Source organism: Lissotriton helveticus, chromosome 6, assembly GCF_964261635.1.
Source record: "Lissotriton helveticus chromosome 6, aLisHel1.1, whole genome shotgun sequence".
NCBI lineage: Eukaryota > Metazoa > Chordata > Amphibia > Caudata > Salamandridae > Lissotriton > Lissotriton helveticus.
This window is the reverse complement of record NC_136067.1, coordinates 949,711,560-949,724,996: the sequence shown is the minus strand read 5'-3', so window position 1 is coordinate 949,724,996 and position 13,437 is coordinate 949,711,560. Positions and strand designations below refer to the sequence as shown.

The 13,437-nt window shown below is 44.3% G+C and overlaps 1 protein-coding gene across 1 annotated transcript in view; it reads right to left on the bottom strand.

Moving 5' to 3' along the window:
• HEATR1 (HEAT repeat containing 1) overlaps nucleotides 1-13,437 on the bottom strand; it is a 412,033-nt gene that overhangs the window by 126,766 nt on the left and 271,830 nt on the right. Inside the window, exons 24-25 of the mRNA XM_078648603.1 lie at nucleotides 4,579-4,710; nucleotides 1,512-1,624 (exon numbers count right to left, since the gene is read on the bottom strand). Of these exons, the coding sequence (XP_078504729.1) occupies nucleotides 1,512-1,624; nucleotides 4,579-4,710 (245 nt within the window). The remainder of the gene's footprint in view (nucleotides 1-1,511; nucleotides 1,625-4,578; nucleotides 4,711-13,437) is intronic.

Sequence of the window (13,437 nt, the reverse complement as noted above, 5' to 3'; positions counted from 1 at the left end):
CCTCCGGTGGTGTGCGCGCGCTAAGGCGCACCCTCCTGAGAGGCTCAAAGTGTGAAAAAGATATATACAGTGTCAATAAACGAAAACGAAAGAGTCCCGGGAGACAGCCGCTGACCATGTAGGTATACGGAGGGGAGCCGCGGGCGTTGAAAAAAACGCCGCGTGAAGATACCCCACGCTGTCGTTTCCGTAGGGGCGTAATCGTGTCCCTTGGAAGTCATTTTATACATCCCTACCAAATGTGTAGCGTGGTGCTGACGAACAATTTTTTCGTTTATTGACACTGTATATATCTTTTTCACACTTTGAGCCTCTCGGGAGGGTGCGCCTTAGCGCGCGCACACCACCGGAGGACTTTTGATATAGGTCCTGAAGAAAGCTGAGCTACACGCAAACAAACAGCTGAAACATGTCAACCAAATTTCTGTCTTTGACTTAGGATTCCGGTTCCTTAATTAAGAACCTGGGGAGTCCGCTCACTTTGTTTTCAACTAATGCGGGTTGGCCATTATTAAAAAAAAATTCTAAAGGCACAACCTTTGCATTTTTTAATTTTCTATACACATTTGCACAATCACAGTTAGTCACCTCCTAATTTGGGCACTGTTGCACTCACCACATCCTGCTCCGCTGTAACCAGGCGTCGTAGCACGCTGGGGAGACATTCGGTCACCCCAGCGGGGACCCGATGATGAAGCATGTCACCAACTAGTGGTGAGTGAGGGTCCTTCAAAGAAGTACGGTTCTTTCCCTCCACCCATTATAGGGTGACCAGCAAGCGCCCAGACTTTCGTCCAGTTGAAGATAGTCTTTTGGGCTCACTTAGGGATTTTGAGACTGCCCCGCTGTGTGTTCTGCAAACGTGTGAGCATTGATCACGCGTGCGGTGCACAGCGGAGTTAATTTCGTAAACATTTAAACTATCACGTGTTTTATTTTTCTTTTGTATCACAGTCACTCCTTTGTTGTTTATAATTCTATATTTCATATACATTTATAAATATTAAACATGTTAAAAATATGTTCAGGGCAGATAAAGTCCACACCTTCATCAATACTTGTCTGTGGAAAATCCTTAAAATTCGCTGGCTAAAACCATCAGCAATAACGACCTATTGCAGCAGACTTTACAACTCCCTACTCATGAAGAAACACTACCAGACAAGCCCTCACCTAGAACCCTCATGGGAAAAGGAAAAGAGGAAGGCCAAGTGACACCTGGTATCGAGGTCTCAAGGCAGACTGCAAGAAGATGGGTTACACCTGGAGTCAGACTGAAAGAGAAGCCCAGGACAGTGATGGTTGGAGAGTCCTGGTTGATGGCCTGTACCACAGGATGGGTAGAAGGCATAAGTAAGTAAGACAGTATGTACTACTTTTAAATACACGAACAAGAATTGGCTCATTGCTTTACACCTCAACATACCTGAAAAATGCTGTGACAGGCTTCTGCGAAAATATATGAACAGACGTCCATATCCTAAAGACTGCAAAAACTACCCATGCCTTACCTCGGCTGGTGCTCCAACATTTTCAGTCGTCTGGTCTGCCGCACAGTCCCCAGAGTCTTGCTCTTCTCCTGCGACTCCAGCTCCAAACTAATCTGTTCAGCATCAACCACAATCTATATTCGAACACAGGAAACATCAATAAGACCAAACCTCATCTTATGCTGTTAAAATGCACTAAAAAAATCATTTGACATAGAACTCAAGCTCTTGACATAGTACACACATTATATCCTTTATCACAGCATTCACAAGCCACAAGGCCTTTTTTACAGAAAGGTTTGTAGTTGTAATTCATCCACCAAAAGTTTCCTTCTGGGGATAGATTGTTCCAGAGTCAACTTGGTGTAGGTGGGTGGTTTAGAGAGCGAGGACTTTCCTTATGCCAGAGTCCAATAAGGAGGCCAGAGTGGGTCTTATGACCTGCAAACCCTATTAGTGGTAGTGTATGGTGGGTCTTCTCTGCATGGCAGCTCAAATGGTCTTCTTGTGGCTCTGCCGGATAGTGAAAAGCTAGTTCCTGGGCAATATCTCAAAAGAGGATTTGTTTTATCTCTGGAGACTACATCCTTCTACATTGGTTCAAGCATATCCAGATCTGATTTTTGTTGATTTTTACACACACCAAATCATTTGGACAATCTGGTTTCGAGGCACCAAATAATTTACATTATCAATTTTGCAGAGTTTGCCTTGAACAACCTCTTTCGCATCCATTCCTATGATAATGCTAATGTCCTCATCATCAGACATAATGAACGCATGACTGAAATCTTTGACAATTTAGCTACTCTCTACAGTAAAACAAAAAAAGCTTAACCCTTATTTAAAATTCTCCCTGAAGAAAGAAAATCTTTGAGAACATTGAATTAGTGGAAATCATCGGCCTTCTCTTCCAATCGAGGTAAATAATTTCAATATGAAGAATACCGACATTACATTTCTAAGTAACACATCCAAAATCGTCCAAGACAACTTTTTAAAATAGTTAGATTAGAGAATAATCTTCCCCAAGAGCTGCTAAATCTTATGGATTTGCTAAGTTCTTTGATCTAAAAGTAAACTCCATTGAACAATATTATGTCGCCATCTTCCCTATTCATTGAAGGACTTAACCTTATGTGTAAATCCAAAGTGAATTAGCCTAATGTTAATGAAATATTGGAAGATGCACTGTAACAAATCATACCTAAATTGAAACCATTTCATGGAACTGGTGTAAGAGAGTATTGCTAAAGACTCATCTTACCAGCTCCTGTCACACGGGTCCAAATTAGTGAATGTTTCCCTTGCACAAGGAGTAGTTACGGACTGCCTTAAAATTTGCAAGTCACTCCTCTACTGAAGAAACCCCCAGCAGATGTGAGGCATATCAGTATTTTTCATACTGTTTCAGGACTATCATTTCTTACTAAAGTTATCAAACATGGTGTTGCAGTGCAATTTGCATTAAATACTGCATATAATGGCTTTTTAGAGGATTTTAAATCAGCTATCAGAAAGGTTACAGCACCAAAATCAGCCTGCTCCAGCCATCTCCAAAGCTGGAAGTGTTGGCAGAAGGAAATATTAGCATAAGAATAAGAACTTGCACTTACAAAACACTTCAAATAAAGACAGCTACACCAAGCAAATGGAACAAGCTCACTGGCCCAGAATGAGATACCTGAGGCTGCCCCCTTCAAAGGCAGAGTCCGATGGAAGACCTTGCTACAGGAGGAGTTTCAGCTACTTCTAAAACCCTACACGATAATCTGCCAGCTCCAAGTCATAAGTGCGAAAAGATTCACATAAGCTTATATAAAATGGTCCCTTTTAGGATTCCGGCATACTGGCCACTATAAGCCTATATTTTCAGCATTTTATTTGTCTTGCATTAAACCGTTTTTGAACTATAATAAACAAAAAAAGACTATAGATATGTGCCCATGAGTAAACTCAATTTCACTTCTCCATCCTCGCTTTCTGATCTGTGTTCTTCTGATACGTCACTCTTTATTCTAAAAATGTGTTTACTCCTCTATCATAACTAGAGACTACTTCTCTTCCCCTGTTTTCTATTTGGGGAACCATGAATGGCGCAGTGAAAAATTTGACTAATGTGCCTTTATTCTGTAATACTCCACAGGACCCTCTTGAGCTTTCAGCACACTTAAATATTACCTCCCAGTAGAGCTACAAAGTGCAGTATCACCCAAGCTAACAGAGAAGGACTGCTACAGAAAACATATTTGCTGTATTCACATCCACATGAGGCAACAGACTTGTATGTAGCACTGAGCTATATGGGAACCTAAGTGGCATCACGTTCAGAAGTCATTTCTAAAAATATTGTCAAGTAGCTCATAATGCAGTACCCAAGGTCCCCATATTTTGGGTGCTCCTTTGGGCACTCTCTGCTTTTGAAAAATCCTTTTCTCTATCCTCAGACATTGGTCCAGTCTTTGTATACTTAAGCATTCTGCATTATCCCAGGCATGTGAAATATCAAGCTAAGAGACTATTAACAATAGGGAGCAAAGAATTAGCTTGCTTCCTACCAGATCTACATCTTTTTGGGATGCCTACGATCGCAAATTGCGTTATTAAAGTAATCCTCACACCCAATATGCTGAAAAGAACGTCGCCTACCTCCTTCCAGAATGTTTATGTGACTCTGAGCTCCCATACTGAATGCAAGATCGTACCCTCACCCTCCTTACACCTGGGCATGCACCATACCCTCACCCTCCTTACATTTGGGCATGCACCATGTTCCGCTAGACCCATCTTCTACAACCTATTCTTATGTGTACGATCTTCAACTGGAACTAGCAGAGGCAGGCTTGAATAGCTGCAGCTTGATGCCTCGGTGTTGGCTGTCCAACAAGGACTTTAGAGTAGCACCCTTTTTTCCTGCCAGCAGTCAGAGAGATATAGTTAATGAGCAGTAAATTTGGACGTGAGTGGATGAAATGGAGAAGCAAGCCATGAAATACAAGGCCAGTGCTGTTGATTGGAGTAAATGCACTGCAGAATTTATGATGCTTAGATCCCAATGACAAATAATAAGCCATGCATGCTCACTCACCGATTTGAAGGCATTGGTGGCCACCTGGGCACAGAGTGGATTCTTACAGTTCAGTAATAGGTCAAAGAGCACACCCAGTATTCTCTGCTGCACTTTTCCATCAGTTATTGCAGCAAAAAATGGTTTTGTGATCTGCAAAAAACAAGTGGAATTCAAAGAGATCAATACATTACAACTGCAGCAGCCATTGGCACTCCCCTCACATCCCCTTTGCTGAATTGTGTTAATTGGTTGTTTGCAGCAGCACCCTTGAAGAAATCCAATCTAAACCAGATGTACCCCAACTCTTTGCATTAGTATACTCTTTTTTTAACCTCTGCCGATGCCCAAAGTCTGCCAGGAGACAACAGCACCAATATCTTCAGGGTGAAAAAGCACTGTCTTACACTCCAGTGCCATTCACTGTTGACATGAAATCTGCCTTACACTTTGGCTAGTTTTCAAGTTGGCACTCAACTCTTTGCATTAGTATACTCTTTTTTTAACCTCTGCCGATGCCCAAAGTCTGCCAGGAGACCTCAGCACCAATATCTTCAGGGTGAAACAGCACTGTCTTACACTTCAGTGCCATTCACGGTTGACATGAAATCTGCCTTACACTTTGGCTAGTTTTCAAGTTGGCACTGGAAAGAGTGAAATAGTTAGGATTTGTAGTGTACATTAGCTGCATGGATACAGAACTGCAGTCACACTGTGTGTCATTTAACATGGCAGACATCTATTTCAGAGTGGCAAATACAAAATAACAGAAATAAAGTGGGCAGGAGCTCAAAAAAAGAAGTGAGTAGCCCGGTACAACTTTGCAGTGCTGGCCCGGATAGAATGGGCTGTGAGTGAAGAGGGTGGTGAGCACAAAGTGAGTGTGGGGTAATAAATAAATGGCAATTTGTGTATGGGCTACTCTTTTAAGTTGTTCACATCTGTGAAATGTTGTTGGCTAATACCAGTGCTAAAGGACAACCTTGCTAGCCAATTCCTACTGCCTGCTGAACCACAGCAAACACGCAAAAGGGGAGGGGAAGAATACTTGCTATTAGTCTAACCACTGGCATTTGCTCACAGTGCAGTTACAACCAGGCATTCCAGCCTGGCAGTTTGGCTGGACTGGTCCCATTGGAGCAGGGTCAGGACTGATTTGCATATGGCTGGGTCCAAACTGAGGCGACGTGGTGGGCAAAAGAACAATGGGTTTGAATGCTACCTGGAGCAACTGCCAGAGTCACTACCTAACCTGAGTCATACTTACAAACACGGCCCAAATTCTTCTCTGGAGGTGTATTAATCCACCTTACCAGCCCAAATTATTTAGTTAAAAGTTGATGTTCTTGTTGCAAATGCACTGCCTATCTTTATCACTCTCACCATGGCATTAGTACAGGTGTAACATGCCCAACGTATATATTTTTTGAATATCTTTAAGCTATGTGCTGATACACAGCCATTACTTTGGGATGCAGAAAGTAACACAGCAGACACATTTACAGTGAGAACGAAGCACAACTGCTTAATATTAAAGAGATCCAACTCCCAGCATCACATTAGGGCAAGGTGGGAGAGTAAACAAATGCAGTCTAGGATGATACTAAGATTGTAAAGAGGTGGGTTTTGAGGTAATATCGGAGCTGCCACTATGTATAAGCAAGTCCAAGGAACAAATGGAGGTCGTCTAAAGTCTTAGTCCATCTGCAGAAATGCTGGTTGCAACTGTGTATCCCTTGCAAATCTTTTGGATTTCCAAACTGCCCCACAAAAGCTCCTAGTAGCGCGAGTTTGACAGGACAAGTTGAGTATAGAGCAAAGTAATCAGATGCAAGAATGCCTTATAGATCACATAACACTACAGGCTTGTTAGCGGATTCTGGCTCGGAGAAGTAGCCAATGCAGTTCTTTCAGGCTAGGGAAGATGTGCTTTAACTTCCTTTGGTTGACGATTAGTCAAGCCAACTTATGAAGATTAGGGTCAATTAGAACTTGGGAAACCAATGTTTTCATCGATGTGTTATGATAGGAGGGCATGGAGAATGGATTACAGTTCGTTTGAGTGAGGATGGACTTGATTTTGTACCATAATGTAAGCCAGAAAGTAAACAGGCTACCTGTGCTTATTTCTAGATATGGTACTTGAAGGACAATGTTTGTTCAATGACAAGCACAAGGAATTTAGCAAATGAAGGAATATGGGGGAGGGTATAAGTTCACATCATAAACAACTCCTGGAGGAAAGGCACAAACATTTAGGAGCAAAAATATTTGTTGGGTTGTGTTGGAAGCTTGTTCATTGTATAGTGGACCAAAACGAGGTACATAGTGTAAAAAGTTCAGGCAACCCTTACTGGTTTAGAGCCAAACATTATAACACAAAATGTTCTTTTGTGGTAGTGGGGGCGAGCAGTTCAGGTTCATCAGAGGGTAGTGCAAAGCATTTCTTGTACTCACAGTGGCAATAAACGAGAAACACTCAAGAATAAATCTGAGACAAATTTAGAAACAGAAGTTGTATTTTCATACACATTTTGATACCAAGAACTTTGTTGTCAAGTAAGTACTTTTTAAAATAATTGATTTCACAGGTAAATAAACAGGTCACTTAAATGTGTTTTTACACAGCAATGCTGGCATATGTTGCATACAGGTATGTAAGGGCAGTTTCTTGAGGTCTCCTTTGGGAGTTCGGCTCGTAGGGGGCCAAGGTCCAAAGTACTACCAACAGTTACTCGTCATCTGCCTTGGGAGTGTCCGGTTGCTGAGGTGCTGGTCGGGATGGTAGCTCTGCGCACTATGCCAGTGGAAAGAAGAGGAGTCACCTAAAATCAGGCTGAAGAGAGGGACTTGGGGACAAGTCTGGGAGATCCCAAATGGGGGCTTGGGTCACCAAGGTCCTGGGAACAAGGGGGCACAGTTGGTTCATCAGTAACCGGGCTGGGGCGCTCGGGTGCAGAGGGGGAAGGTCAGCTAAGCTGGGCCTAGGGCCTTGTAGTTGTCGATCTCACCAGTTGAGGGTGCAAAGTCACTCTGGAAGTGGGTCTCTGTGGTGCCGACGTCTTTCGACGGCTGCTCAGTCTCTGTGCTGTTAGAATCCTAATAACTGGACTGCTGCAAGGGGTCAGGTGGGTATTGAACCTGTGCGACTCTGGTTTGTTCACGTGTCCTCACACTTGGTGGGGGGCAGATCTGACCTTCACAAGCACAGGGTCCTCTTCCTGGGGGCTTAGGGACACGCCTCTTGACTAGCTAATTTTACTTCCTGTCCTGGAGCCAAATGGGCCCAGGCCAGGGGGTGGCATTTTCCTTGTCTGTGGAAGCCTTGAGTAGCATATCAAAGGCAGCAGAGGCATTTGAAGCCTTCTGCCTTGATATGATGATTACTTAGTCATCCTGTTTGGAAGAGGCGACTAACACTACGGCCAGAGCAGGCATAGTGTCTGCCCTCAGACAGCACGTACTCTCATCTGCTAGGGGTCAGGTACCAGTCTGTAGTGGCAGGCTGGTCTACACCAGTCAGCCAGCACACTAGTAGTTGGCAGGTTTTCAGAGGGGCACCTCTAAGGCGCCCTCTGGGTGCATGCATTCATTGATTCATCACTAGAATCAGTGTGGGTTAATTAATACGAGATGTTTGATACCAAACATCTCTAGTTTCAGTGAAGCAATCATGTAGCTGGGGAACTCATAATTACCAGTGTCCAGCAAATGTATCTAAAATGACTTCCCTTTTCACTTTCAACATCTAAGAATCGACATCGACAGCTCATGCACATATGTCCACACATGGAGTATAGTGCAACCTGCCTTAGGGCTATATGGTAGGGTGACCTACATATATTGCATTCAGTGTCTGTAGGCATAGCACACAGGAGGTGTGCCATGTCCTATCTTCAGTTTTGTCTGAACCATGTCACGCAGCCTGCAATGGCAGTTTGCTTGAGGGGGTAGAGGGTTCTCTTAGGGTGGCACAATGCTTGCTTCAGCCCTTAGGGGCCCTCTATAGCTTGCTTGCCCTAGGTACCAGGGGTACCATTTACTAGGGACTTACAAGGGTAAATCTATCTGTACAGCTCGTGCTGCCTACTATGCGAACGAAAAGTCCTAATCCAGCTAAATGCATTTTTAAGATTCTCAAAGATCTCAGGACAATGAAAGCTGCGGCATCGGTTATATCATCTGCGCGCCAATGCGACGAGCTAGCGACCTTTTTCATGGAAAAGGTTCGCACCATCTATCAATCTTTTCCACAAATTCCCACCCTTTCCACCTCACTGCTGTCTGGCAGTGGGTCCGGTGCAACCCTGTCAGTAATCCCGACTCTGTCAGAGGAAGAGTTCACTAGGCTAAGCAGAAAAATTAAAACTGGCTCCCCCTCTGAACCTTTGAGGCCAATGCAATTCAGGGAATCTCTTTTCATCTTTCGGGCCCCGCTCTGCAAAATTATCAATTCCTCCTTTTCAACTGGGACTGTTCCGGCCCTATGGAAACAGGCATGGGTTTCGCCCATTCTAAAAAAATCTACACTGAATCCAACCAAATCTGAGAATTTCAGACCCATATCTTCTTCCTTGGGTGGCCAAAATCACAGAAGCACATGTCCATAACGTGCTAACTCAGTTCGTGAACTCTAATAACTTCTTGGACCCCTCACAGAATGGGTTCCGTCCGGGTCACAGTACGGAAACGGCCCTTCTGGCCACGACTGAGTACCTGCGGTCTATCATGGATGCTGGTCAAAGTGCGGCTCTGTTTTTGCTAGATCTTGACACGGTTTCTCATGGCATCCTACTTCGAAGGCTAGAAGAGGTGGGGGTAACGGGGTCTGCTCTAGAATGGTTTCGTTCTTTTTTGACTAAAAGATCTTTCCGTGTGTCTGCCCCAGCATTCCTTTCTAAGATCCATTCCATCGATCAGGGGGTTTCCCAGGGTTCGGCACTGAGCCCATCGCTCTTCAATCTTTACGTTCAGCCTTTGGCTGCAGTCGCTAAGCAATGGGACCTTACTATGGTCTCCTACGCTGACGATACGCAGCTTGTTATCACCTTGGCTGAAGGATCTTCTCCGACTGCCTCTAGATTTAGAGAAGGGATGACTGCGGTAGCAGAATGGATGGCCGCCAACTGCCTGCAACTAAATGCTAGCAAAACTGAAATTCTGTTGGATGGAAACAATGCCAGTCTGTGGAACGAGTATTGGTGGCCTACTGCCCTGGGTGTAATCCCTACGCCCAAGGGGGTGGTTAAAAACCTTGGGGTTCTGAAGGATTCATCTCTTACATTCCAAGCCCATACAAGGCAAGTTGCTACCACCTGCTTTGGCCTTTTGCGGGGCCTCCGGCCCGTTCTGAAGTTCTTTGATCCACCAATACGACAACTGATTGTTCAGGCGACTATTTTATCCCGCCTGGATTATGCTAGCTCCCTCCTTCTGGGGCGAATAAGGTGGAAATGCTCAGGATGCTGCGTGTGCAAAATGCTGCTGCCAGAGCCCTGGTGGGTCTTCCGCGCTTTTGCTCTGCCACCAGTACTATCCATAGGTTGCATTGGCTCCCTGTGGAAAAGCGGATTCATTGTAAGACCCTGTGTCTTTCTTTTAAGATACTGAAATCTGCTAGTCCTGATCTTTTGAGCAATTTACTCACCTTCTATGTCCCCTCCCGTCGGCTTTGTTCGGCGGGGCAACATCTGGCGGTTGTGCCTAGAGTTAGGCCCTCCCATGCTGGTGGACGCTCCTTCCGCCACCTTGGCCCTAGGCTGTGGAACTCCTTGCCTGAGCAAATTTGTGGCATAGACAGCTTGCTTGCTTTTAGGAAAGCTATTAAAACTTTTCTCTTTCCTCTAGTGTAGCTTTTACCACAGTACTAACTGCCACTTTTTAGACTGTTATGTGTGTCGGTGCCCTCACGCGGCCAGCGCCGGGACGCCCCTTTGCTGGGGCAGCTGTGCGCTTTATAAAAACCATTAACATAACATAACAGTTGGGGGAACAGTAGTACAGTTTTAGGGAAAGAAAGCAGGCACTGGGGACATGGATAGCTGGAATCCAGTGCACTTCTGTCAAAATTGCATCCTTTCCCTCTTGCATGGTTAGTCTTGTCTGTTTGGCAATTTGTGAATTGACCCCTGAGATATCGCCGTTATCTCTGAGAACCATGTCTGTGTCGCCCATTGTGGAGCAAAGAGAATCATGGTCATGTGACTGATCTTGTATTTGTTGATCACTTTGTAGATTTGTGGTATTGGGAGAACAGCGTAAGCAAATATTCCCGACCAGTTTAGCAACAGCGCATTCCCTACGGACTGATTGCAAGGTTGCTTGGCTGCAAAGCGTTGGCACTTTGCATTGTGGGGTGTTGCAAAGACGTCGACTTCTGGAGTTCCCCATTTGTGAAAAATCTTGTTGAGTTCCTATTGATTCATCTCCCGCTTGTGAGATGACGAAACTTGTCTGCTCAGTCTGTAAGCTTCTACATTGTCCTTTCCTGGTAGGTGAATTGCTATTATGTTTATTTTCTGTAGAATTGCCTACGTCCAGAGTTGCTGAGCTAGAGTCAAAAGGGCCACTGAATGCGTTCCTCCTTGTTTATGTAAAACATGGTGGTTGTGTTGTCCGTTTCAATCAGAATTGTTGTTCTGTATAGCTCTTTTTGAAAGGCTTTTAAGGCTCGGAACACTGTCTTTAATTCTAGGATGTTGATGTGCCGTGGAGCTTCCTGGTGTGTCCACAGTCCCCTGAATTTGAGGTTGTTCATGTGAGGCCCCCCTCCGATCTGTGAGGCATATGTTATGGTCACTGTTGGCATTGGTTGCATGAAAGGTCTCCCTTCTGATATGTTCAGTTTGTTCCACCATGCTATTTCCTCCTGTATTTTGTGTGTGACCATCACTAGATCCTCCCAACTCCATGTTGCTTGTGACCATTGTGTTTGAAGCCATTCTTGGAATGGTCTCATGTGTAGGCAAATGTTTGGGATTAAGTTAATGCATGAAGCCATCATCCCTAATAGCTTCCCCACTGTCCTCACTGTCAAAGCTTTCCCCTTCCGGTATAGCTGTGTCTCTTTCAGCAGGGCTATTGTTCGTTTCTCGCTTGGGAACACTTTCCCCACTACTGCATTTATTCTCACCCCCAAGAACAATTTTTCTTGTTCTGGCTCTGGTGAGGATGTCTCCCAGTGTATGGGAAAGCCGAGCTGGAGTAGTGTATGTGTTACTTGGTATATATGCTGTTTGCAGACTCTACGAGTTTGCCCTTACTAACCAGTCATCTAAGTACAGGTATACATGGAATCCTTGTCTTTTAAAGTGTGCGGCTACTGCTGCTAGACACTTTGTGAACACTTTTGGTGCTGACTTTAGACAGAATGCTAGCACTCTGAATAGGTAGTGTTTGTCGTTGACCACAAATCTTCATAGCTTTTTGCGTTTGTTGTTCATGGGATGTGCAAATAGGCATCCTTGAAATCCATAGTAGCTATATAGTCCCCTTCTTGCAACATAGGTATTACCTTTTGCAGGGTTGTCATCTTGAAATTTTGAATCTTTATGAACTTATTGAGAAATCTGAGATCTAAGATAGGACGCAGCGTTTCGTCTGTCTTCGGAATTAGAAAGTTTGTAGAGAAATTTGCCTCGTTTCTTTCCTTGTATAGAACGAGTTCTATGGCTTCTTTCATTTGTATTTCTTGTACTTCTTGGAGGAACAGAATAGTTTCTCCTTTGCAATGTACTTTCCTCCTTGGGACTTTATTTGGAGGTGTTTTGACTAGTTCTATGCAATAACCGTACTGTGTTATGTTTAAGATACATTGGTCTTAAATGATCTCTTTCCATTTTTGGAGGAAGTTCTTTAGTCTGTCTCCTACTGGTGTAGAATGTTGGAGGTACTGTTTGTTTGATGTCTTTGTCTCTTTGTGTAGACACTCTGTGATGTTTCTGGAGTGTGTGTTGTGTTTGGAATGCAGTCATTTAGATGCTGTGGGTTCTCCCCCTCTTTGCATTGGATTCCCCCTCGGTAACCTTGCTGGTATGTCTGATACAAAGTTGTGGGGTGATTGTTCCCTCTACCCACTGGCCTCCTTGAGGGGGTGGTTCCTCTACACATGCCACCTCTGAATTGTAGAGCCCCCATACACCTTGCCGTTTCATCGTCTTTCTTTAATTGGTTTAATTAGTTCCGCGTGTCGTCCACAACGCTTCCAAAGAGCTGTCCCCATTAAACGGTGCGTTCAGTATGTTGTTCTGCACTTCTGGCTTGAATCCGGAGATCCGCAGCCATGCGTGTCTTCTTTCTGTGATTGCAATCATCATTTGTCTGCTTGATGTTTTGCGTGGCATCTAGGGCAGATTTTAAGCCAGTATTTGCTATATTCTTCCCCTCCTCTACCAAGTGGCTTGCTCTCTTCTGGTATTGTTCCGGTAGAAGTTTCAGTAGATCCCCTACCTCCTACCCATGTTGGTATGCATGTCTGTTAAGCAAGGCATTAGAATTGGTTTGCTGCACTTATCTTTACCTTTCTCCCCCTAAGGTCCTTTCTTTTGCATTCCTTGTCTAGTGTTGGGCCAGTTGTTGTAGGCACATTGGCCTTTTTTCTGGCAGTGGCTGTTATGATGTAGCCAACTATCACCGACCCCTTGATGTAAATAGGATCTTTGGAGGAGTGTTTACATTTGTTCTCTCCCCTAGGTGTGACTGCCTTACATGTGGCAGGCTCCTTAAATTTCTTTTTTGCCCTGGTCTAGCACACTTGGTAGCATAGGAAGAAATTGAATCCTTGATTGTGTAGGGATTAAAGTCTCGGCCAAAAAAGATGACTGTGGTTTCTCTTCTTCCAGCTGCACTCCATAAGTTTCTGCTACTTTCTTGATGACCTGG